The 25,155-nt window shown below is 50.4% G+C and overlaps 2 protein-coding genes across 4 annotated transcripts; one reads left to right on the top strand and one right to left on the bottom strand.

Annotated features, from left to right (window-relative positions):
- The first annotated feature begins 1,312 nt into the window (after positions 1 to 1,312).
- Positions 1,313 to 20,829, top strand: PKN3 (protein kinase N3). 3 transcript variants are annotated; one of them, XM_043986853.1, is made up of 22 exons: positions 1,313 to 1,613; positions 6,057 to 6,339; positions 7,407 to 7,543; positions 8,941 to 9,055; positions 9,199 to 9,338; positions 9,892 to 10,075; positions 14,135 to 14,278; positions 14,599 to 14,708; positions 14,939 to 15,082; positions 15,799 to 15,874; positions 15,953 to 16,118; positions 16,548 to 16,674; positions 16,857 to 16,924; positions 17,260 to 17,323; positions 17,552 to 17,643; positions 17,741 to 17,917; positions 18,657 to 18,719; positions 18,946 to 19,022; positions 19,496 to 19,638; positions 19,749 to 19,856; positions 19,997 to 20,077; positions 20,347 to 20,829. In XM_043986853.1, exons 1-22 carry the CDS (start codon positions 1,596 to 1,598, stop codon positions 20,557 to 20,559), a joined length of 2,730 nt encoding a protein of 909 aa, XP_043842788.1. In that variant the 5' UTR covers positions 1,313 to 1,595; the 3' UTR covers positions 20,560 to 20,829. The 3 variants fall into 3 exon arrangements, with proteins under 3 accessions (XP_043842788.1, XP_043842787.1, XP_043842789.1); XM_043986852.1 differs by lacking the exon at positions 1,313 to 1,613 and adding an exon at positions 3,302 to 3,385; XM_043986854.1 differs by lacking the exons at positions 1,313 to 1,613; positions 14,135 to 14,278 and adding an exon at positions 3,302 to 3,385.
- Positions 20,830 to 20,970: 141 nt separating this feature from the next.
- On the bottom strand, positions 20,971 to 23,903 carry ZDHHC12 (zinc finger DHHC-type palmitoyltransferase 12). Its single transcript, XM_043986855.1, has 5 exons — positions 23,768 to 23,903; positions 23,247 to 23,398; positions 22,892 to 22,972; positions 22,284 to 22,450; positions 20,971 to 22,020 (listed from the first exon to the last, which is right to left on the bottom strand). Exons 1-5 carry the CDS (start codon positions 23,865 to 23,867, stop codon positions 21,708 to 21,710), a joined length of 813 nt encoding a protein of 270 aa, XP_043842790.1. The 5' UTR covers positions 23,868 to 23,903; the 3' UTR covers positions 20,971 to 21,707.
- Positions 23,904 to 25,155: the final 1,252 nt, after the last annotated feature.

The raw sequence follows: 25,155 nt of genomic DNA, 5'->3' as shown, positions 1-25,155 counted from the left end.
TGGATTATTGCCTCCCTGACTAAGGTCTCTCCCCTCTCCAGTTCATCCTCCACACAGGTCTGTGCAGTTTCCCTGCTTAAAGCCCTTCTGGGACTTTCTTGCCTCCCTGATAAGACAGAAATTGCTCAGTTTAGCATTTCAAGCACTTTTTTGGGGAGGGTGGGCAGAATGCGTCTGTGATTTCATGAGTGTAAGATGCTCTCAGAGAAATCCCTCAACAAAGTAGTTAGGCACATGCCCGAGTTGCCTGGGGCGCTGAGAGGGGTTAAACTCTTCCGGTCTCTGAGCTGAGGTCGGCGCTCTCCTTCCAGTACTTACTCTTCTAAGCGCTTTTCTAAAATCCCTAACTTCATTCAAGCGCTGTTCAGGTACTATCCATCTCCTATGGGAAGCTTTGTTGTTGGCGCTCTTTTCCTCCTCTGGTTACTACTATCTGTTCCTGTTTCCCATGTGGCCTCTCCGCAGAGTAAGCTCCTTGAGAGCAAGGTTTGTTTGAGTGTGGGGAGAGGGTTCTTTCTCCTGTCTACGGTACCTAGATCAATGACTGGCACAAAGTAGGCACCTAAATGTTAGCTGACTTGAATCTATGATATTATGGGTTTTTTTAGCGTGTCTCCCCCCACCCCCCGGCTCTGAATCCCTCAGTACGACAATCAATATACATTTATTAAGCGTCTAGTATATGCTAGGCATTGTACTAAGCGCTGATAAGTATGTGAAAATCCCCACTCCCACGCCTAATTTCTCTCTTTTAAGACCCCTTCCAGACCCTTGAAGGGGTCAGTCTCCGGCGTGGTCTGTTAAGAAATAGTGGGGCTCTAGGACCCTACATAGATGGGATTTAGAGCTGGAAGGAGCCTTAGAGACCCGTTAAATCTAACCCCTTAGTTTACAGCTGAAGAAAACGGAAGCACAGAGGCGGGAAATGACTAGCCCAAGGTTACACAAATGATTAGTAGCTGAGTTCGAACTCTCAGCCCCTGTCCGACTTCAGATTCTTCGCGTTACACGGCTCTGCCTCCAAGATATGGAACACCTGCCAAGGACAATGCCAAGGGCGCCACTCCTTCCCCAGCTGGCACCCCGGGACCTAAGGGTCCCCTTCCCCTTGGCCTCTCCTAGTCCCTCTCTAGCTGTTTGGTGGGCAGCACGGAGATAGCGCCCCCTTCCCGGGCGGGGCACTCAGGGCAAAGCTAGGTGAGGGGGCGGGAACGGCTTGGGACTGGGGTGGGGGAATCCCTCCAGATCCCCTCACAGACTGGACCTCAGGGTGGGGCTGGGCGCACTGCTGCGGCTCTGGGCTTCCTAACAACCGGGCAGGATTTGCAGTTCGGTCCGGGACTGGGCGCCGAATCCGCCGATCCTGGGGAAGGGCATACAGGATCCCTTGGATCCCAGGAGGGGCTTGGGGGCCCGAGCCGGGATTTCCCAAGATCCCGGGAGGGACTTGCAGGGTCTCCATCTTCGAGAGGGGGCGCTGGATCCCGCGTCTCGGGCGCTGCTTCCCCGGGAAGTTTCAAGTTTGAAAGGGCAGTTGGAGGGGCCGGGGCTTCCGGAGAAGCCGCAGCTGCGGGGCCCGAGCTGCTGCGGGCAACATGGGGGACTCGCGGCAGGTGAGCGCGGCTGGGGCGCTGCAAGGGAGGGGCGGGCACACCTGGGGGGAGGTACGGCGTTGGAGGGGGAAGCTGCAAGTGAGGGACGGGCACACGCTGGGGGGGGGGGGAGCTGCGGGTACGAGGGTGATGCGAGGGGAGGGGCGGGCATATTTGGGGGAGGGGGCGTCCAGACAGCTGCCAGGGAAGAAATAGACACACCTGGCGGGGAGAGACAGCGGAGGTACGGCGGGGGAGGGGGTGGACAGGCCGACTGGGAGGGCGACTGAGGCTCTGCAAAGGGGAGGAAGGAGGCGGGGGTACTGCAGGGCAGGGGGGCGACCAGGCAGACAAAGTGTGTGGGGGGTGCGCCTGGGCTGATTCAAGGGTGTGGGGGGGAAGCGGGGGGGGGGGGGGGCTGGTCAGGCCCCGCCCGCGGGTGGGACGAGGGTGAGGGTGGGTTCATTGGCCCCCACCTCCAGCTACTGCGCGCTTCCCCTACTCCCGCACCTCCTGGGCCTGGCCTCCCCGTCACACACTCCAACCTAACTCTCCAAACTCCCATCCCTTAACTCCGGAATCCTTAAGGGCGTCCGTGGACTTGGGTTCATGATAAAAAGTTTACAATCCTCTGCCTTAACTCCTCACATTCTCCCCAGGGAGGCAGCCAGGAGACAACCTGGCCCTGGAGTCTCTTCTGATTATGGAGGCTCAGGAGAGGCTGAGGGACCCCGTCTCCTTCCACCCCCTCAGGGCAGGGTGGCCTAAGATTCCTGCCCACTGGCCATCTACACCACTCACTTCCACTGCCCTCTTTAGGGCCAGCAGGATGTAATGGAAAGACTCCAGACCTGCAGCTCCTAGAATTAGAATTTAGAGCTGGAAGGGTCCTCGAATGTTCTTGGGTGATTGTTAGGTGGCACCTCAAAGGCCTAGTTCCCTTCCTTCATTTTATAGAGGAAGAACCTCAGCTTTGCCCACAAGTAAATCACATAGATAATGTTAACCAGAGGTCAGGACAATAAGGAGAAGGTCCTGTGATTTCTAGCTGAAGTTCTTTGACTTTAAATGCTGTTCTTTCTTCTCACCACATTGTACTACCTCACTACTGAACCACTCTGCCTGTCCCAGGACCAGCTCTGCCTCTAACTGGCTTTGTGACCTATTTACTTACCCTCTCTGGGCTTCAGTCTCCCCATTCTTAAAATAGTAGAATTTACTCCAGAATACTAATGGATTGATCTATAAGGTCTCTTTCAGGTCCAACAGACTATGAGATATGTTCAGGTTTAGGGAAACATATGGAATATTGTGGGAATGGAGTACATGAAAAGCCTTGGACTATATAAAAAAGTGTGCTGAGTTGAGGGGGGGGGCGGGATTCCTAGCCCCTGCTAATGTTGGGGATGAACTTGCCTAGGTTGTCCTTACTCTGGGCCCTGCCTCTTCATCTTCCTCCCCCCCCCCCCCCATTGAGTAGCTGGTTTGTTCCAAGGGTAGCTTGTACACATTTTCCGATTTCCTGGCTGGGAACCTCCCTACTAGAGAGAGTGACTCAGGACCCTAGTGGCCAGGCCCCCCTCTCCATGGGATCTTTGTTTGCTCAGGAGCTTGGCCTAGGGCCCGGAGCGGGTGGAGGGTGAAGGATTTCCTGAGCCGTTTGGGCCCCCACCCCTGTCTTGGGCCCTAGCCTGACAGGAAGGGGCAGACAAGAGGGCAGCTAGAGACCAGTTTGGGCTTCTCATCCCCCCCACCCCAAGACAAAGATAATGGAGACTGGTGTGACCCCCAAGGTAACACAGAAATTTGGAGGGGTCCCCTGGGTGGGGTTCCTCTGGGGTGGTGGTTGGACAGGGTGAGGTCAGTTTCTGCTACAGGAAAGTATTTTAGCTTTGAAATTTGGCAGCCCCTGAAGAGAGTCTTTCGTTTTTTCCTCTGAGCAAGTTAGTGAGACTAATCTCTTCCTCACCTCTAGGGAGGTGGAGATCTATCTAGTCCCTGGGTTCTTCAGCAGAGAATTTTGTTCTTCTCAGTATCTAAGCCCCATCTGAAGATATTCCTCCCTGGAAACGGTATCAGTTGCCATTGATAGGATAGTGGAAAGACTTCCTAGACTGGGAATCTGGACACCGAGGTTCTAGTCTTGCCTTTGTCATTAACTCAGTACATAACATTGGGCAAGGTACTTCATTGCTTAGGGTTTCTCTTTCAGCATATGAAAAATGAGAATAAGAATCTCCCTGCCCTACCTTCTTGGGTTTTTATGAGATATAACAAATGGGAAATTGCTTTAGAAAGTTTGAAAGCTTATACTTTGAGGCCAGGCAAGAAGGGGTTTGTACTGGAGTGTATGTGTGAGGGTTTGTTTTTGTTTTTGTTTGACAGGGCAATGAGGGTTAAGTGACTTGCCCAGGGTCACACAGTTAGTAAGTGTCAAGTGTCAGATTTAAACTCAGGTCCTCCTGAATCCAGGGCCGGTGCTTTATCTATTGCGCCACATAGGGGCAGCTAGATGGTGCAGTGGACAAAGCACAGGCCCTGGATTCAGGAGGACCTGAGTTCAAATCCAGCCTCAGACACTTGACACTTACTAGCTGTGTGACCCTGGGCAAGTCACTTAACCCTCATTGCCTCCCCCCCAAACCTACTTCTCTTCTCTACTGCACCACCTAGCTGCCCCCATGTGAGGGTTTTTAGCCAATATTTTGATTTCTTCGAAGAGAATAAGGAAAAAAATAGGTTGATTTAGTGGTAGTTATTAGTAAGGACTTAGTGGATAAATGATGGTGGAAATGCCTTCCTGGGGGATCTTGGGAATTGGGGATTCCCCATCAAAGTTCTTAAGTGACTTGGATAAAATCCATCTGGAATGGGGGGACTGGAGGAAGTAAGGGAAAACCAGCCTGGTGACATTTAAAGGAGATTATGATATTTAAAGGACAGAAATCCTGAAAGATGATGGTATTGGAATGTTATTCTAGTGGCTGTGAATTCCTGTTTGATGGTCCAAAGGCCTTGGCCCTATAAGTCCATATTTATTTCTGCTGCCACTTGAGTTGAAAAGGGTTTGTTGAGGAAGTAGGGGCTTCAGGTTTCTCTTCTTGCCCAGGAACTAATTTAGGAACAGAGAGCAGAAAGACAGACATTATCCTGTAAATACTATTGACTCTGGCTGATAACAACTCCAAGAGAGCTTTAAGATTTACAAAGCTCTTTTCTTACAACCACCATTTTACAGATGAGGACAGTGAGGCTGAGAAGTTAAGTGATTGCCCAGGGTGACACAGCTAATGAATGTCAAAGACAGGGCCGTCTTCTAACTATGAATTCACCTGCACATAGCTGACTTCAACTGGGCTGGTTATCCTTGGGGGTCAGTAGGTCAAACTTTAATTTGTGTGGATTTGCATAAAGAGACCAGGTTGACTGTCATGGGAAAGCAGAAGCCCAGAATGGGGAAGCTGAGGTTCACTTTAGTCATTGTTCAATTACTGTGTTCCTCTGTCAAAAGATAACTAGTGAATGAAGGGGGATGGATGAACTTACTTCTCCTAGACCAAGGCTTCTTCTTTTTTTTTTTTTTTTGGCAGGGCAATGGGGATTAAGTGACTTGCCCAGGGTCACACAGCTAGTAAGTGTCAAGTGTCTGAGGCCGGATTTGAACTCAGGTACTCCTGAATCCAGGGCCGGTGCTTATCCACTGCACCACCTAGCCGCCCCGAGACCAAGGCTTCTTAAACTGTTTCCATCCTTAATCCCTTTGTGCTGGAGAAACTGTTAAGGCTAAAATTCTAGCTAAACTATCTAAAATATCTAATGAGTGGTCGCCAATAAATTATAAGCTTTAGCAAGAGACTTTTAAGCATTTATTAAGGAGAATAAGAATTTGGTAAGGAGAGAGAGAAAGGCCTACATTCATCTATCTATTAAAGGGAGAGTGCATTTCTAGCTCCCTTCTCCACCAGCGTCTTCAGGAAAAGGGCGAGAGACAGAGTGCCAGGTTCCCCCTTCCTCCTCCCACCAGCAAACGTCACTTCCTGACGCCAAAGAAAAGACACATGGTCTTGCCCTCAAAGACCTTCCTTTCATGGTGGAGCTTTTCTACAGTAAGTCTCCAGCAGGTGGCGTCATTCCAATCATTACAAAACTTTTACTTGACTCCAGGTATATAGATATATAAAAATAGGTATCCAAAACCTTCTACTGCTGCCAGATTTTTCTTGACCACCACATTCAGTTACAGTTGAAGAAGCTTTGGTCCAGATGTTTTCCTGACTGGAGAAAGCTTGACATCAGCTCACCAAGGTCCTCCCAGGACCTCTTTGCCCCTGAGGAGCTCAGATTGCTGTGGCACAAGGGTTCTTCCCCTTTTTGGAGTCATGGACCCCTTGGGTAGTCTGGGGAAGCCTCTGCCCCTCCTCACATCTGACTGACTTGTGCCTTCTCCTTCTTTACCTCCGGCAGGGGAGTTCCTCGGTGAAGCTGGGGTCAGGGGAGGGCTTGCCGGACCCTAGTTCCCAGCATCGGCTGGAAGGTGAGAAGGAGGTGATTCGAAAGGCCATTCAAAAAGAGCTGAAGATCAAAGAAGGTGCTGAAAACCTACGCAGGGTCACCACTGCCCGGCGAAACCTGGGCCATGTGGACCAGCTGCTCCGCTCCTCCAACCGCAGACTGGAGCAGCTCCACTGGGACCTGCAAGAGCTCAATGCTCACATTTTGCTTCCTGATGAGGCCCAGAGCCCTGCTGGTGAGTCCTGACTGGGGTCAGGAGGACAGAGTCTCATGGACTGGCCATTGGGGAAATTGGGAATATGAGAAAAGAGTAAAGGTCCAGTCCCTCATCCCTTCAACCCTTGAGAGCTGGATCTGATAGAAACACTGGGAAACTATATGGAGAAGGTCCTGGGACATGGATGGTCTGGAAGCTTTGTTACATACTCTAAGCATTTTCCATTTCTTCTTAGTAACCTGTTATGGAAGGCAACTTAGCCTTAAGGAAAAAGCTTTGGATTTGGAGTCAGTCAGAGGATCTTGGTTCAGATTCTTGGTTTGCTAATTATTACTTTTGTGACCCTTGGTTGGACAAGTCACTTCCATTTTCTGTGACTCAGTTTCCCCCTCTGAAAAATGAAGAGATTGAAATAGATGCTTTCTACAGATGGTTCTTTCTAGCTCCAAATCTCTGATCCTACCATCCTTTTTTTTTTTTTTTTTTTTGCGAGGAAATGAGGGTTAAGTGACTTGCCCAGGGTCACACAGCTAGGAAGTGTCAAGTGTCTGAGGTCAGATTTGATCTCAGGTCTTCCTGAATCCAGGGCCAGTGCTCTATCCACTGTGCCACCTAACCGCCCCCAGAATAATGTTCTTAAATGCAAATAAAACAAAACAAAAACATAGGGTTACAAAGAAAACCAATTACATTGAAATATAATCAATCAAAATAGAAAACTACAAACAAGTTCAGGTCCCAGGTTAAGAAGTCCCCTGTTCTAGGGTGTCATCTGTTGGCTGGCTTTGAGCAGGCTGGAAGCACTGGAGTGTGTAGCCATGACCTGATTTCCTGGACGTGGCCATATTTATCCTCTGCTGCCACAGGCTGTTATCTTCTAGAATGTGTTAGAGAGGCTGGAGATGCCTCCTGAGGACTAGGGGGCTTCTGGGCTTGAGAAGAAGCTGAGCTTATGAGATCTGCTCCCCACTCTCCATCCCAATCCTTTCCTTCTGCTGTCTTCTCCCCATCCTGAGCTCCTGAACAGAGGTTCAAGGAAAGAAAGGAGAAGGCCTGGATTTTATTTCCTCCCATAAATTCCACAGCCTCTGAGCCTCACCCAAAGGAGGAAAAGCCGGTGACCAGACATCTGGAAGCCTTGAGGAAGCAGCTGCAGATAGAGCTGAAGGTGAAACAGGGAGCAGAGAACATGACGAACACCTATGCCAATGGCAGCCCAAAGGTGAGGCCCTCATGACCCATTTTATGTAGTCTTTTTTTTTTGGTGAGGCAATTGGAGTTAAGTGACTTGCCCAGGGTCACACAGCTAATAAGTGTTAAGTGCCTGAGGCCGGATTTGAACTCAGGTCCTCCTGACTCCAGGGCTGGTGCTCTATCCACTGTACCACCTAGCTTTCCCTCATGACCCATTTTAGAGCTGGGCACCAGGACACCTGGGGCCTGGGCCTGGGCCCTGGGCAGTTCTCTCCTGAGCAGAGGGGGGGAACAGGTTGGTAAGCGGAGAATTTAGTGTGGGAACAATTTCTGGTGTACCCATGCTAAATGCTAGGACACTCTGGGTAAGGACAACGGTAGTAAACATTTATTATGTGCAATGTATAGTGCTAGTCATTAGGGGAGGTGATCTTAAAATGGAGGGGAGTAACATGAGACAAAGCTGGAGAAGAAGGGAATCAAGAGATTGAATACTAAGGATGGGACCTACAGCTTGCCTGAGCTGGCAATGGGCAAAGACCGAACATTCTGGAGCAGAGGAACAGCAGGACCAAATCTGGAGATAAGACAAAGGAAATAGGAGACCCAGTGTCCCTGCCCTTGGGAGGACCTGGTTCGAGTGGGGACTATGGTTGGGGCAGGGGGGGGGGTTCAGGCCAATAAGGCAGATGTGGTCCTGGCCCTCAGGTAGAGGGGATACAGCCCCGTCCCTGGGCCACTCCTAGTCTGAGGAGAGACAGAAAACAAGGGAACAAGAGAACCCCCAGCTAAAATACCCCATCCTGTAGGGAGCCTTTCCCGGTATTCCTCAATTCTAGGGCGATGTTGATTATTTCCAGTTTATTCTCTACATAGTTTGATTGTACATAGTTTGCCTGTCATCTCTCCTGTTAGATTGTCAGCTCCCTGGGGGGCAGGGACTGTTTCAGGGCTTCTCCAGAGCTTAGCACAGTGCCTGGCACATCATAGGTCCTCAAATGTTTATTGACTGATGGAGGAGTTTAAGAGAGAATCACAGAAAGACGCCCTGCCCCCAAATTAGTCTCATAGGGTTCTCCCCCTGACATTACCTTTGCAGAAGCTTTCCTCCGTGCCTGGAATATCCTCCCTTTCCCTAATCCCCCCCTTTTAACCAACCCTTTAGAGACAAAATACAAATGCCACCTCCTCCATGAAGCCCTCCCTGATCCTCTTGGTAACACATTATCTAATGGGAGCTGAGAGCAAATACAAACGAGGTATCTGCATCTTCTCTTCTACAGGGGATTTTTGAGTAGAGTTGGAAGGAGGGACAGATTGGCATGATAGAGAAGGTTATATCTGAGGTCTCCTGTAGGTAGCATGGGTAGGTATTGGCTGGGACCTCTAATGGCCCAGTCCTCCCTGCTTCCCTTGACCCCTCAGGAGCGCAGGCTGCTGTCAGCTGCTCAGCAGATGCTTCGAGACAGCAAGGTGAAAATCGAGCTTCTCCGAATGCAGATTGGGAAGCTGGCAGCCTCTGGGGAGGCTCTGGCAACAGGTAAAGTACTGAGAGCCCCTGGATGGGCAGGGTCCTGAGGTCTGGAGTAGGGAGGGATAGCTTGGTCCTGACCTTTCTCCCGTGGCTCTCTTCTTCCCCCTCCCACAATATCTCCTTCTACTCCCATGCATATACTGTCCCAGGGCCAGAACAGCGCAGGGAGCTACGGGCTGGGGACCTTCGTCATCGGTTTCGGATTGAGACAGCTGTAGCAGAAGGTGCCAAGAATGTGGTGAAACTGCTGGGAGGCCGGAGGCTGCAGGACCGTAAGGCCCTGGCAGAGGTGAGACTGGAGACCCAAGGCTGAGGAGGGGGCAGGGGAGTCCCACTGACTGGGTCCCATTCACTGCTCTGAGAGGAAGGAGGATGGTAAGTAGAAAGAGTAGTTGGTTTAATGTCAGAGGACCTGGTTTCAAGTCCTGACTCAGCTACTTGCTACCTGGGTCACCTAGGGTAAGTTCCTTTGGCTCTTGGGGCCTGTTTCCTCATCTGTAAAATGAGGGGGGATGGGCATGAAAACTTCTGAGCCTTTTCCTTGATCTAAATCCTATGAGTTGACTCTGCAACCTTGGGTACTGACTCAACTGACAGAGAATGTCTTTTCTGCCCCTGTCTCCTTCACCCTTTCTCTTCTTCTACTTTTCTTTCCTTCCTCCCTCTTTTCCTTACCCCTCTAGGTCTTCCTGGTCTCTATTCTTCTTTTTCCAGTCCCTAAATGGATCAGTAAGGAAGGGTCCTCTGGATGGGCCACTCAGAAACCCTGGATAGTAGGGGGAGAGGATGGGGCAGGGCATTTAGGAGGACCCTACCCTTTACCCTGTTTCCATTCCCTGAAGGCCCAGACTCGACTTCGAGAGTCCTTGCAGAAACTGGACCTCTTACGTTTGGCTCTGGAACGGCTAATGACAGAACTTCCTCCAGCTCACCCCCTCCGAATCCTTGTGGCCCGAGAGTTACGGGAGGGCATGCCGGGGAGTCCCCAGCCTGCTGGGTCTCTCATCAAACCCATAGCCCTCACAGGTAAGGAACACAATCCCCTACCCTTTTCTGGGGACGGGGTAGGGCAATGGGGGTTAAGTGACTCGCCCAGGGGTCACACACACAGCTAGTAAGTGTCAAGTGTCTGAGGCCAGATTTGAACTCAGGTCCTCCTGACTCCAGGGCCAGTGCTTTATCTACTGCACCACCTAGCTGCACTCCCTACCCCTTTTAACCTTCACACAGGGTATAGAGGAGGGGCTAGAAGCAATGACCTTAGTGCCCACCCCAGGCTCAGCTGTTGCCTCCTTGTCCTTGGCCTGACCTTAATGACACAAGATTTAGGGCTGGGGAGGCTGAATATGGTGTTCCTGGTAGGTATTAGATTTACCCATGTTCTTTAGGTTTAACCTCTCCTTCCCTTCTTTTCCAAACTCTCAAACCCTACTTTTAAGTAGAAAGAGAGAGCCCTGTATTGAGAGTCAGGAAGATTGCCTCACTATTCCATTGTGGAGTGGAAGTGGGGGAGAGTTGGAGGGCAGGAGATGGCCTCTCTTTACTTGAATGTTACATGATATTAATGAAGGTGAAAAAAACATACTTGGTAAAGTTTAAATTGTTCTCCAAGTGCAAGGTAGCCTTATTTATTGTACCACTAACACTATCATCATGACAACAGCAATAACTCCCCCTTTGCTTCCTTGTCATTTGAGGTATCCTGGCAGAGGCCATTTAACCACATCCTATAGAGGGGAATCTTGCAATGACATTGAGTTGAACTGGATACTCTTCTAAGCTCCAATGTTCTATGATTCTAACATCCCTTCTTATAAGGTCCTTGCCAGTTCTTTTTTTTTTTTTTTTGGTGAGGCAATTGGAGTTAAGTGACTTGCCCAGGGTCACACAGCTAGTAAGTGTCAAGTGTCTGAGGCCAGATTTGAACTTAGGTCCTCCTGACTCCAGGGCCAGTGCTCTATCTACTGTGCCACCACCTAGCTGCTCCTTGCCAGTTCTAACATTCTCTGAGTCTGTATTTTTCAATCCCCTTCTTCTTGTCTTCCTTTGACTCTCCTCATGTCTGCCGCCTCTCTCCTTTTCCTTCTTTCAACTTCCTCCCCTTGTGTTTGAGTTGGAAGGTCCCTAGGAGGTCATATCTCAGGGTTTTCAGAGTCAAGGAAATTATAGAGGAAAGTCTGCTTTGAGAACCTCAGGGCATGGAAGGGCAATGGCTGAGTCCAACCTCAAGATCCCCTGAGGGAGAGGGCTGCAGTGCCTTTGGATTACATGAGAAGAGGGAGAGGGGGGCAGCTCTACATTCCCCAGGCATAGGGATACTTATGTGTTCCATGGGGTGACTGTTGGACTAAGTGAGTGTCTTCTCATCAAGGATTTGAGCCTCTTACTTGCCTATCTCCTAGAATTGGGAATTTCTGACCCTAGTTAATAAATCAGTCAGTTAGCATTTATTAGAGAGATAAAGCATTTATTAAGCACTTATTATGTGCCACAAAATGACTTAGTTTTAAAATAAAATTTTATTGATATCTTTCATTTTTACATCACTTAATATGTCCCAGTGTCCTTTACCCCATCCTTTCCAGAGAGCCATCCTTGTAATAAAGAAGAAAAATAGGGGGTAGCTAGGTGGCGCAGTGGATAGAGCACCAGCCCTGGAGTCAGGAGTACCTGAGTTCAAATCTGGCCTCAGACGCTTAACACTTACTAGCTGTGTGACCCTGGGCAAGTCACTTAACCCCAATTGCCTCACTAAAAAAATAATAATAAATAAATAAAGAAGAAAAATATTTCAACAAAATTAACCAAAAGATTGAAGAAGTATGACATACATATGGTGTTCAACACTAATGTTCTCAACCCCTCCCCTACAAAGAAGCAGGGGGTGCCATCTTCTCAGACCTCATCTTTGGGACAAACTTAGTCATTTTAATATCTTTTTTTTTTTTTGGTGAGGCAATGGGGGTTAAGTGACTTGCCCAGGGTCACACAACTCAAGGGTCTGAGGCAAGATTTGAACTCAGGTCCTCCTGACTCCAGGGCCAGTCCTCTATCCACTGCGCCATCTAGCTGCCCCATACTTGTTTTGTTTTTATTGTATTTTCCCTTTACATGGGTCATAGTCATTGTATGTATTGTTTAGCTGGTTCCACTTACTTCACTCTGCATAAGTTCATATTAACCTTCTGATGCTGCTCTGTATTCTTCACATTCATTATTTTTTGCAGCTCAGTAACATTCCATTGCATTTAGGTACGAAAAACTGGGTTAGTGATTCTCCAGATGTTGGGTGGCTACTTTCTTTCCAGTTCTTTGCTACCTCAAAAAAATACTACTATAGATAATTGGATGTCTGTGGGCCCTTTCTTTTAGTCAAATTAATCGGTATTTGCTGATGGCTCTCTGTGTAGTTTGAAGAAGACATGATCCCTGCCTTAGAAGGGCTGACACTCTGGTTGGAGAATGACACAACACATAAAAATATAATCTTCTTTCATAGTTTTCCAGAATGGAATACCCTTCTTTCTTTTCTTGGTATAGTGCCTAGAGTGGTAGATTTGGGTTGCACAGCTAATAAATAATCATTGGAGCTGAGATTCAAACCTAGGTCTTTCTTGATGCCACCCACACCTGACACCAACAGGTTCTCAGTTTCCTTGTCCCTAAAATGGGAATAATATTTATCCTTACATCACAGGGTCATTGATAAGAAAATGCTTTGTACACTTAGCATTATGTAAATGGGAGTTGGGGGTAGGGGAGGATTTATGTGACTTCTTCTCATCTTCCAAGTCCCATCTCAAGTGCCACCTCTTTCTTGAAGGTTAGAGGGTTAGAGTGGTCAGAGATATCTTTCCCTTCTGAATGTTCACAGCATTGACTATTTCTACCACTTGTTTGATACTTTGCATGGCAGTGTTATTCTTTTCTCTTTAACTGAGTGTCAGGTCCTGTGACCCTGAAAGGCTTGGAATCATGGCCAACAAGACTGGATGTATTATTAGAGAGTTCACTGCCTTTCCTCTGGATGTATTATTAGAACATAAGCTCCTTGAGGGAAGTCTTCAATTTTTAAAAATAAATTCCCAGCCCTTAGCACAGTGTTTGGCAATAGAGTTTAATAAATGCCTTTTCATTCATTTCTATGAATAACTTAATGATTTAATATAATATTAACATAATATTATCTTAATAACTTAACTCACATCTTGAATTTCCCAGGAGTGTCCCAATTTTAAGAAGAGAAGCACACTTTTGATCAGACTTAGCAAAAGAAATAGCTTTTACTGGATCATGTGTTTCAATTTTAGATTCAGAAGATAGTTTCCATGAAGGCGGCAGTGATCGCTCCTGATTGCTGCCTTCAAATATTTATGAAAGATGATTATATGGAAGAGAGGTTGGACTCTTTCTGTTGAGTCTTATAGGGCAAAACTAGAAACAATGAATAAAAGTTAAAGGCAGATTTTTGGCTTAACATAAAAAAATTTTTTTAAAGAAATAATCCGATCTGACAATACAGTGAGATTCTTTGGGAGATAGTGGGTCCTCCATTACTGGAGGTCTTCCCTTAGAGGTTGAATGATTACTTATCAAGGATGCCGCAGAAGGGGTTTCTACTTTGGGTAGGGGTTGGACTAGATGACCACTGCGGTTCTTTACATTTCTGAAATTTTCTGATGCTTTTAGATGGTTCCAGTCCTACGGGCAGTAGGAACTCAAGACAGAGTCCCTCCAGGGCCAAGCTTCCTTTCCTGATTCTAAGGATCTTGGCCCTGTCCCACCCTAGAAGGAGGGAGCAGGTGGTAGAACAGCTTAGGAATGGTTGGTCTCTGAGTGGTGGTTGGTTGTAACCTCCACAATTCCTCTGGTTCTCATGACTGCAGATGTGGCTCTCTGCTTTCTCTTTCCCTCCCTCCCTAATTAGAATTTCTGAAAGGTGAGAGGAAGCCAGGGGCCAAGAGGCCCTGACTGAAGAATATTCTTCATCTTTCAGCCAGTGTTTCCCTTCTCTGAGTCTTTTGAGCTCAAGGATGATGGGAAAGAAGATGGTCTGAACTTTCACTCTGGCACTGTACCCCACAGGGACCCTGGAGGTTCGGCTCACAGGATGCCAGGAGTTGTTAGAAGTGGTTCCTGGCCGATCTCGTGTGGCTGCATTGGTGGGTAGCCCAGGAGAAAGTCGGCCATGGGGCTGGGGCAAACAGCAGCGTGTTGAGGAACTGACCAGTGAGTTTGGGAAGGGACCAAGTGGGGACTCTGGGGTAGACAGCTCTTCTCTTTCTGACATTTCCTCCTTTGGAGCTTTGTACCCCTGCCCTCAACCTGGGACTTAATCTTGTCCATGGCCAGGGAGCTGCTACCTTCTCTGTGACATTCTTTTTCTCCTCTACCCCACTTAGCCTCCACCCATCTGTGCTCCCTGGTACTCTTCCCCACCTCATGGGCTATGTCTTTCACTGAGTCTCCCTGACCACTGAATCCCTGGCATGCTCGCCTCTACTTCGGGGCACCCCATCCCCTGTTCTCATTGGATCTGCTCCTTACAGAGGAGGTTCTGGCGGTACTGAAGGTGGATAATCGTGTTGTGGGCCAGACGGGCTGGGGGCCTGTGAGTGCTCAGGCCTGGGACCAGACTTTCCTGATCCCCCTAGAACGGGTAAGGCTAAGACACTAGCCCTGCTCATCACTCAATTGAGTGGAATGAACACTCTTCTGGGTCAAAATTCTGCCTCCTCACCCTTCCCCAGATTAGTGAGGTGTCTGGGCCCCCATACATACCCCTATTGCCCTGCAGTTTAGCTTGCCCCTCACACTGGCTGCACTGGGAGGGAGCTGGGTCCCCGGGGAGACAGAGAGCTGCCTCCCTAAAATCAACTCCCATTGTAGTCTCGTGAATTGGAGATTGGGGTACAGTGGAAGGACTGGCGGGAGCTGTGCGGTGTAGCCTTCTTGAGGCTGGAAGATTTCCTGGACAATGCCCGCCATACGCTAGCCTTGGCTTTGGAGCCTCAGGGCCAGCTTTTTGTGGAGGTAATACAATTCCCCCTTCTCTATGCCACTTCCTAACTCTATATATTCTTTCCTTATTGTCACCGTGGGCAAGGAATATTCTTGACAGTTATTCTAATAGAGGTTACAGGGCAGGAGGCTACCTTCAAACTCCTCCTCTGTGGAGGACTAACCCTAGGCCATCTTCATCTGGCCTTGCGTTAGAGCTGGGTTCTACTCTGAGCTTGGTGATGGTCAACCTGCTATGGGACTTGGGCTTTGTCATTTGGAAATGGAGATGTGTGGAGTGAAGAGAGCCTGGGACTCCTGGCAAAGTAGACAGATCACTACTTAAGAGTCAGACTTTAAGTTTGGTCACAATCCTGGCTGTTTTTTTTCGGGGCAATGCCCAGGGTCACACAGCTAGTAAGTGTCAAGTGTCTGAGGTCAGATTTGAACTCAGGTCCTCCTGAATCCAGGGCCAGTGCTCTATCCACTGCGCCACCTAGCTGCCCCACCCCCGGCCATTTTTTAATGCCCAGGGGACCTTAGGGGAGTCATTTCACTTTTCTAGGCCTCAGTTTCTGTCTGAAAAATAAGGATATTAGAATAGAGAAGTATTTTAAAACCCTCTGAGTATTAGGAAGATAAATCAAAAAAGAAAATGAAGAGCAAATAAGTAGATGGGAAAGGATGGGAAGACAGCCCTCGATTTTATGTGACCCCTATGGCCTTGCTTCCCTCCGTGCTTCCCTTAGGTGATGTTCTGTGACCCTGTTATCGAGAGGAGGCCTCGGCTTCAGAGACAGAAGTGCATCTTCTCCAAACACCGAGGTGAGGAGCCTAGTGGAGGTGGGAAGGAGTTGGCAGAATGTGTTCAGGCCTGAGCTGACCCAGCTATGTTTTTTCCAGGTCAGGATTTCCTCCGGGCCTCCCAGATGAATATCAGCATGGCTGCATGGGGTAGACTAGTCATGAGCCTGCTGCCTCCCTGCAGTTCCCTGAGTACCCTCAGCCCTCCTGGGGGGCGGCCTTCCCCAACCTCCCCGCATGACTCCCCAGGCTTCTCATCCCCCAGGTAAGGCTTCATGCAAGGCCAGGAATACGGATATAGGATTGGATGGGGGGACTTCGAGATCCTGCTAAGCCCCTTCAGCATATAGGTGAGGAAACTGAGGAGGCCCATGGTGGTTGTGAGCTGCCCAAAGTCACAAAGGTGGCAAGTGGCAGACGTCGGGCCTTTCTGTCCAATGGACTTTGCTACTTCACCAAGCTAGGGATGCATGGTGTGGAGGACAGAGGACTTGATTCGGAGTCAGAAGACTTGAATTTCAATCCTGTTTCTGCCACTTAGTTACTGCAAGGACTTGAGCATTTACTATCTCTGGCCTCAGTTTCCTTACCTGTACAAAAAGGTGGTTGGATGAGAGATGACCCTTCAAGTTCTAAAATGTCATGATTTCATGGAGGCCTTATTTCCTTGTCCCATCTTCCCCATTCCTCATAGTTCCTTCCCTCTGACAAAGCCTCGGGTTCAGGAGGTCCCACCACGGAAGGCCCCTGCAGGGGACCAGGTGCCACCAAAGCCCCCACGTCTCCACCTGCCCCTGGATTCAGCTTCTGTGGAGTCACCGGTGAGGGGATCACAGGGTGGAGGGTGAGGGACAAGGTGGGTGTGGTAATGGGGCAACTATTTTTCTCCCTTTTATTCTCTTCCTCCTCTTCGTCCTGAGGTGAATAGGGCCAGAAGGGTCTCTGGGAGGGGAGGCCAATGTTGTCTTGAGAGCACTCCCTTCCCAACCCCATTTCCTTGCAGTGTACCAAACGTCCCCATATGGAATACAGGAACAGTCTGAGACAGAGGCCATGTGCCACACCCACCAGGTAACCACCTTTACTTGGGATCAGAGGTCAAATCTCAGAATGGGCATACCTCAATGACCTAGGGAATCCCTGTGTGTGGTAGGGTTGTGTGGGGGTGAGAGGTGAGGTAGAAGGGCTAGAAGGCAAGTGACCTGAATGTGCCACCCCAGACTTAGCTGTTGCTTCATTGCTCTTGGCCAGGCCTTAATTGTTGGGAGTACAAGATTTAGAGGGTAAGAAAAGACATGGCCTTGGAGGCTGAATATGGTGTTCCCAGTGAGTATTATTAGGTTGTCCCTTATTCGGCAGGCTGCCCTTCCCCTTCCTCCAGCACTCACACTTCCTCCTTTTTGTAGGAAACCTCCCCAGTTCCAAGACTTCTGTTGTGTTGCTGTGCTGGGCCGTGGTCATTTTGGGAAGGTATTATAGGGCCTCAGCGAGAGAGTCCTGGGGTACTTCCAAGTTGGGTATGGGGAAGTGGGAGTGGCAGGTGGGGAGAGCCTAGGAAGTGGGAGATGGAAAAGGATCTTCTCTCTGAGGAGAGGATAGGGCTTGGCAAATGCAGGCACTCATTGGGATGCCACTCGATTATTCTCACTGGATGGCACAGGAGTGCCTTCTTAGTCCTAGCCTTCCTCTGGGTCCCAGGTCCTCCTTGCTCAGTATAAGAAGACTGGGACATTCTATGCAATCAAGGCACTGAAGAAGCAGGATGTCTTGAGTCGCGATGAGCTGGAGAGGTGAATGGATGGGAGCACCTGCTACCCTCAGGGGTGGTGAGCGGATGGGGAGAGGGGTGGCAGTGCTCTAATGCTCATCCTGTTTCCTTCTCTGCAGCTTGTACTGTGAGAAACGGATTCTGGAGATGGTGGGCCACTCTGGCCACCCCTTCCTGCTCTCCCTACTGGCCTGCTTCCAGACTCCCAGCCATTTTTGTTTCATGACCGAGTTTGTACCTGGAGGCGACCTGATGATGCGAATACACACTGATGTCTTTCCTGAGCCCCAAGCTCGGTGGGCATTCTCCCCCTTCCCTCCTCTTCTACTCCCACACCTCTTTCCCCTGCTCCCTAGCTTCCTTTTTGCTGCCTAATTTCCAGGCTGGCAGCATGCCCTTTTCTCTGGTCTCCTCCACCCCTGGCAGGCTTCATAAGGCCAGTTGTTGGTTCATAGATCTCTATTTTCCCTTTCAGTTCAACCAATATTTAAGTTCAAGGCATTGTGCTGGGTTTTGGGATTCAAAGATACAAAGTGTCCTATAGTTACTTTCCTTAAGGAATTTCATCTTTTACTAGACATAGGCACAGACAGCCGGGTGGTGTAGTAGAGTGCTGGGCCTGAGTTGGGAAGACCTGAATTCAAATCTGGCTTCAGACACTTAGTAGCTGTGTGACTCTGGGCAAGTCATATTACCTCAGTTTCAGTTTCCTCATCTGTAAAATATGATAATAGCACCTACCTCACAGGGTTTCAAGGTTCAAAAGAGATGCCATGTAGAAAAAGCACTATGTAAATGCTAATACTGCTAAGTGGTAGGTAGAGTGTGATAGAGGCAAAGGAAAGACACAAAGTGCTCCAGTCAAATCTCCAATGGATGGGAGCCACTTTCAGCTGCTGAGATCTAGGGAGGCTTTGTAGAAAAGGTGGGATCTGAATTAAGCACTGTTAAGAAAAGGATTTCTACAAGCCTTTGGAGTCAGTGTAGGTCCATGAGGGTGATGTGTGTCTCTTCTCCATTTGTCACTCTCTCTAGGTTTTACCTGGCCTGTGTAGTCCTGGGCCTGCAGTTTTTGCATGAGAAGAAAATTGTTTACAGGTAAATGATGCTTAGCCTGACCAAGAAGGAAGGGGGTGTGAGGGATCTTCCAGCTCTGGAGTCTGAGCTCTTTCATGGGAGATGCCCCAGTTGGGGGCTATGGGAAGAAGACCCTTTCCTTCCTAGCTTTTCACAAGTGAAGACCATCAATTGAAAGGAGCTGATCAGCTAAAGATCCCTTAGCCTCTTCTGCTGCCTTACTTCCATTTCTCCCTTTGGTCATCAGGGACTTGAAACTGGATAATCTCCTCCTGGATGACAAAGGTTTTCTCAAGATTGCTGACTTTGGGCTGTGTAAGGAAGGTGAGCTTAGTTTTGGGGCAAAGGATAGCCCGGCACACTGGATGCTTGGAACCCAGGGGTTCTCACAACCCAGAGGTCCTCACAACCCAGAGGTCCTCACCACAGCCTTCTTGGTACCTTGCTTTCAGGGTTAGAGTAAGAGGTAGTCATGTAGCTTCCAAATGTGGCTAATTCCAAGTGGTCATCTTCTCTTTAGATGAGCTCAGACTCAGCATGGTTCTACCTGGGAGTTGCTGTCTCCCTGTTCTCCATTATCTACTGGGGTTATGTGGATTCCTCAAAGAGTTCCTAGGCAAGAACTCTGTGTATGAAGTGTGTGGAACAAGAGGAGGCTTTGGTCTGAAAGGCAGTGGGAGGACTTTTTTTTTCCCCTTTGGCTTATGTATTAGGAATTAAGTTTTAGGTGCTTATGCAGATAATTTTGAGCTCTACCTCCTTTAGTGCACTAATCTGATACTGAGGTGGCCTTGCAGGGATGGGTTTTGGAGACCGTACCAGTACATTCTGTGGGACGCCAGAGTTCCTGGCGCCTGAGGTGCTGACGGATGAATCATACACACGAGCAGTGGACTGGTGGGGGCTGGGTGTACTGCTTTATGAGATGCTGGTGGGTGAGGTGAGTCCATTCCCCACTGATCCACTTCTTCACAAGCCCAGAGCATCCTTCTTTAGGGTAGGAGGGACTTGATAGGCACTCACCTCCATGTGAAATGCCTGTCTTCACAGTGCCCATTCCCTGGGGACACAGAGGAGGAGGTGTTCGACTGCATTGTGAATGAAGAAGCTCCCTATCCCCATTTCTTGTCTGTGGAGGGACTTGCACTCATTCAGAAGGTGGGCACACAGGCTGGGGACTGGATGTTGTGGGTACCTTGACGAACAGGTCCTTGCTCCATCCACATTCCCCAGAACTGGTAGTTCCTCTACCGGTCTGAGGCTGCCTGAAGTAAGCATTGTCCCCTGTGCCTTCCTAGCTACTCCAGAAGTGTCCTGAGAAGCGTTTGGGGGCAGGCCGACGGGATGCAGAAGAAATCAAAGTCCATCCTTTCTTCAGGGTAAGAGGGTGGTGCCTCCAGGCAGGGAACATATGGGGAATTGTTGTGAATTGGTGCCTTGCTTTGTGAGTGAGCACTCCTGAGCCAGCCATGAGACCAGGTCAAGAAGGGGGTGGGGTTGGGTGGGTCGGGGGTAGATAGAAGGGGAACATGACTGAAAAAGCTGGGAGAGGCAGTACCTGGGAGTAGATACATGTGGCGGTGTTGATAACTACCCATGCCTTTGACCTTTCTTCTGTCTGTCCATCCCTCCCTACCCCTTACCTCAGTCCACAGATTGGGAGGCTCTGCTTTCTTGCCGGGTCCAGCCTCCCTATGTGCCACTGCTTCGTGGGCCTGCTGACCTACGCCACTTTGACCAAGAATTTACAGTGCTGCCCCCAGCCCTGACACCTCCTGACCACCACTGTCCACTCAGTTCCCGACAGCAGGCTGCTTTCCGGGGCTTTGACTTTGTCTCAGACCGATTCCTGGAGGTCTGAGCTCCGAGAAGGGGCAGCCATCAGGGTTTACAAAGAGAGCCTGGGGGGAGGGGGAAGCCTAGTAGGCCTTCTCTGTGTACTTTATGTGCCCTTGTTAGGCCCTTTGCTCCTCTGTGGCCAGACCCCATCTTCCACTCACCTTGAAGCTTTAGGAATAATTTCCCACAATTTTTGCACTGTTTCTTCCTCTTGAAGCTATTGGTTATCATCCATCACGGGGAAGGGAATCATCTCCCTTATTTATGAACCCTATTCTGGCCCCAATAATTCCCCTTTGCTCCCTTAAAGATAAGCAGGGAAGGCTGAGCAAGAGGCTTCTCTGGCTGTTATAGGACCTGCCAGAATTAGGTCTAGGCTGGGCAGGGATGGGAAGAGGATGTGGGAGTTAGGGAGTGAGCTGGTGACAGCAGCTGGAGCCAAGGCTGGTCAGCAGCCAGGGTTTATTGAACATTTCTGTACAAAGCACACACCCCTGAAGGGTCACCATGGGAAGCAGGATGTTCTGGTGTGTTGTTGTTGTTGTTTTTCAAACAATCTACCTGCTTTTGGGATTATTAAATTTGTAAACTGCAGAACCCTAGGGGGACTGGTCTCAATGGGGAAGACTGGGGATGTTAAGGGGAAGGAAGGAAAAATATAAAAGTTCTGAGGATTCACTGGGAACTAAAATTCAAAGGCCTTTACACTCAACAGGGCTGCTACATAAATAGACTGGGTAAGTATGGGGATGCATACTTAAGCCTCAGTTTCTCCTGCCTCCTTCCTTAGGCCTTGAGCCAGCCAAGGCCTCCCCTATACTACCTCTGTGACCATTTCCAGTTGGCCCTTAAAAGTCCTACTGTCCGAGTCCCTAATCCTGACTCAACTTAATAAGCGTCTGGGATGAAGCTTCTGTCTCTTGGGGAGGGGACAGTGTTCTGCAGTCTGGTGGTTTCCCAGAGAGTCCAGCAACCTGCCACAGGAATGGAGAATGGAAAAGTATCCAGGGTTTGGCCACAAATGGGTCAAGGGTAGTAAAGAGGTGACATTCTTCCCCAGGACTTTATGGGGATAGGAAGTGACAAGATAGAATGAAATCTAGGTGGAACCTTAGCCTGAATGATAGCCACCAGAGAGCTTGCTCCCACTGCCCACTCCTCCTAGAGGTGCTACACAGCCTCACCCTCTTCCTCTTGGGCATAGAGTACCTCCCAGGGCACAGCCCCGTAGCCACAGAAGAATCGAGCCAGGTTTCGGGCAAGGCCACGGTCAAAGGGGCTGTCAGACCGGTGACGGAGGTAGGCAATTCGGTGTGGGGAGATAAACTCCCAAGTGGTCATATCACTGGCCACCAGGTAGAGATGAGAGGCCAGAAGCAGTGTCACCACAGTTGAGAAGATGGCTAGCAGCAAGAAGGTGGCAAAAAGGAGACCATTGTGCTGGAACCAGCTCTGCCAGGGCTCCTGGAAATGGAGGCCAGACCTGCAGGGGGGCAAGGGAGATAGAGGAGCGCTGGGGAAGACCTCTCAGTTGAACTGAAGAGATCCTTCAGAAAGGAAATACATACACATGTCTTTATCTGAACCATCCCTAGGGTTTAGAAAGCTGTGGGCATATGTTGCCCTGAAGTTCCATATTGTAGGGGCTGTCTCAGACCCTATCCCTCCTGAAGTTTCTGTCTCCCCCCAGCCAGACTGGGCAAAGGAGGCAGGGCGAATCTCCAGGCCAAGGAGGAGAGTACGTACCAGGCCAGGCGCAAGCCCCACAGGAGCACCGCCAGCTGAACTGCCAAGTAGGCCAAGAAGAGGGGGTGGTTGCGCTCCCCTACACAGTTTTCGATCCAAGGGCAATGGTGGTCAAAACGACGGACGCAGCGTTTACAGGAGCGGCAGTGTTTGGAACGAAGGGGCTGCTGTGGGGTTGGCAAGGGGATGAGGACGGCCTGTTAGTACAGGGGCAGGCATGAATGTCCACAGAGGTTAAGGTTGTGGAAGGGAAGGGAAGAGCTCCCAATGGCAAGGGGGAGAAAGGATATACTTGCAAAAACACCAACCAGGCTATAACTGACTAGTTGTGAGGGTAGCCTGCTAGATTTGAGTTGCTGGGCTGATTACAAAGACCAAAAGGAGGTAGAGGTAGAGGTAGAGGTAGAGACTGGAGCAGAGTTTGGAAAGCTTCCAGGGGAAGAAGACTCCCATCCCAGACAGGGCAAGCTGGGGGTGGGGGGGTGGGGGGGAGGAAGAGGGAGTTGGAAGGCATCTCAGCTGCTGCCTTGGCTCTGAGGGAGCCAAAGAGGTGATGTTGCCTACAGCGTCCTCTCCGGTGTCAATCCCCTTGTGTTTCCTTCACCAACCTGTAGCAAACAGTAGCCACAACGCCGGAGCCGGAGCGTCTTTGGGGGGATCATAGCTGTCTGCTCTTCCCTGGGTTCTTTCTGGGTAGGAAGATAGAGAGGAAAAGAGGTTGTGACTTAGTACTACGGCTTTAGATCCAGAGGGTTTGGGAGAGCTCCACATACAGGAAGCAAAACGCGGCAGGGTGACCAGCCCAGAGTTCAAGAAATCGGGGAGCTGGTTTCAGCTCTGCTCCCTCCCTGTGACGCCTGAGGAGCCAGTCTTCCCGCTTGCACGGGGGGACGATAGGTTCGGGCTGAAAGCTGAGCTCCCCGGCCTCTGCCCTCCCCCAGCTCCTCGGGGCGGCGGGGTTACCTGGAGCTGGATCGCTGGGGACTCCAGGTCGGGCCCCACATAGCCAGGGTCCATGAGGGAAACGGCCAGGTAGAGCATCAGAGAGCAGAGCACCAGGAGGATGAAGAGCAAGGGCTGCAGCAGTTCCCCTCGGGCTTCCTGCTGCTTCAGCTCTGGAGTCGGGGGTGGGGGACAAACACAAAGACCCACAAAGACAGTGATCGGCGCGACGGAGCCAGCGGGGGAGGCCAGGCCAGAGGCAGCCGGCGGCGGAGGCTGGGAGGGAGATGCCCGGCGGGGGCAGCGGCGGAGATAGAGGAGAGATGGGACCAGAGGCAGGCGAGAGGCCCGGGGCAGGTAGGGCCCCCGGAGGGCTGGCGCCGGGCCAGCAGCGGCCAAGGCCGGGGCTGGGCTCGGGCGGGCAGGGACCGGAGGGCGCGAACGGGGCTGGGGCCGGGACCAGAAGAGGGTTCCCGGGATGGGGGGGGGAATGCCCAGGCTACCTTTCCGGGTGTGGGAATCGGGCGGGGCCCCAGTCTCACCGGTCTCGTGCAAGAAGAGCACCAGAGTGATCCCCCAGGTCAGCACCGTGTGTCCGGTCCGCACCAGGACCCCGGGGCTGAGGAGCGCCCGCGGCCCCATCGCCTCGGCCCCGGGCCCCGCCCCCCACCCCGACCCAACCGCAAACCCGGAAGAGGCGGTCGAACGCGCCTCGGAGCTTGGGGATTAGAGGAGCCAGGACTGGAGGGCGGGAACTATACGAAGCGCCAGGAGTGAGGATTGGCCGAGGGCCGGGGAGGCGGGACTCCCGGGACTGACAGGTGCAGAGGACGGGGGCGGAGCCGAGCTGCGCGCTCCAGGGTTCTTTGAAAAGTACCCGCCCCCGCGCGTGGCCACACCCTCTGGCCTCGCCTCCGGCCGGCCGTACACCCAAGCCTATCTATCTTCCCGGGAGGGGCGGGGTGGGTGGTCTGGCACAGGGGTCATTTTCTTGTCTTCGCAGCAGCTGGTGCCTACACCCACACGCATCTGGTGTCTCCAATCAGAATGTAAGCTTCTTAAGGGCAGCCACTGTTTCGTTTGTGTCTTTGTACCCCCAACCCCGGGCACGTAGCGAGGGATCCTAAACGTCATGTTTGGTGACTGAATCTGCCTACTTGATAGATGGGAAAGGAGGGTCCACCCCACCCTCCTTCCCAGGAACCACTGGCTATCTAATTACATTTCGAGTGGCCTATGCTACCCACTGTGCCACCCACGCAGCAGCCCTTGTTTTTTTTCTCATTTACCCTTTCCCTACTCCTAGGTGACATCCACAGGGTTATAAGTCATTTCCTCCCTTTGTAGATGTTTCCTGTGAAGTAAGGGAGTTAGTCTACAAAAAGTTCTTCTTTTATATGACTAGTTCACTAGGTGAATACCCACTTTTTCATCTTTTGGACTATGTCAGTGTATAAGGATGTGGGTGCATGCCTATAACTTTGCCGTAGCTCAGCCTTAGAGACTAGGGAAGATACTATATCTCCAAAAGCACAGCCCTGAAAACTCCACCCAGAGAGAGAGGAGGCTGAGAGTCCTGTCACCAAGTTCCAACCTCATGTACCTTGGCTAGCTACAGGGAACTCCACCTGTGATTTCACTGGTATAGGTGAGCAAACTACTACTGATGAAAATCAGCACCTTCTCTGCAACTTAGTTACTCAGAGTTGCCTAGAGCACCAAAAGGGTAAGTGACTTGTCCAGGATGTCAGACAGTGAAGTGTCAAAGGTGAAACTTAAACCCAAGTCTTCCTAGCTCCAAGGCCAGCTCTCTAAGCCATACTATCTCTGATGGCTTATTTAATCAGAAGAAATGTGGTTTACTGTCACTGTACTCAGGCCCCACAACTAGGCTCTATCTTTTTTGTTGTTGTTGTCGTTGTGGGGCAAT

Source organism: Dromiciops gliroides, chromosome 2 (assembly GCF_019393635.1).
Source record: "Dromiciops gliroides isolate mDroGli1 chromosome 2, mDroGli1.pri, whole genome shotgun sequence".
Taxonomy (NCBI): domain Eukaryota; kingdom Metazoa; phylum Chordata; class Mammalia; order Microbiotheria; family Microbiotheriidae; genus Dromiciops; species Dromiciops gliroides.
This window is presented reverse-complemented; position numbering and strand designations above follow the sequence as displayed.

What these genes read in the sequence shown, in the direction of transcription:
- PKN3 (XM_043986852.1), top strand. Translation starts at nt 3,362, where the DNA reads ATGGAGACTGGTGTGACCCCCAAG. An exon ending in CATCTTCTCCAAACACCGAG is followed by an intron (nt 15,875 to 15,952) that starts GTGAGGAGCCTA and finishes TGTTTTTTCCAG; the next exon opens with GTCAGGATTTCCTCCGGGCC. An exon ending in CCATGTGCCACACCCACCAG is followed by an intron (nt 16,925 to 17,259) that starts GTAACCACCTTT and finishes TCCTTTTTGTAG; the next exon opens with GAAACCTCCCCAGTTCCAAG.
- ZDHHC12 (XM_043986855.1), bottom strand. Translation starts at nt 23,867, where the DNA reads ATGGGGCCGCGGGCGCTCCTCAGCCCCGGGGTCCTGGTGCGGACCGGA. An exon ending in CCCCAGCGATCCAGCTCCAG is followed by an intron (nt 22,973 to 23,246) that starts GTAACCCCGCCG and finishes CTTCCTACCCAG; the next exon opens with AAAGAACCCAGGGAAGAGCA. An exon ending in TGGGGCTTGCGCCTGGCCTG is followed by an intron (nt 22,021 to 22,283) that starts GTACGTACTCTC and finishes GCCCCCCTGCAG; the next exon opens with GTCTGGCCTCCATTTCCAGG.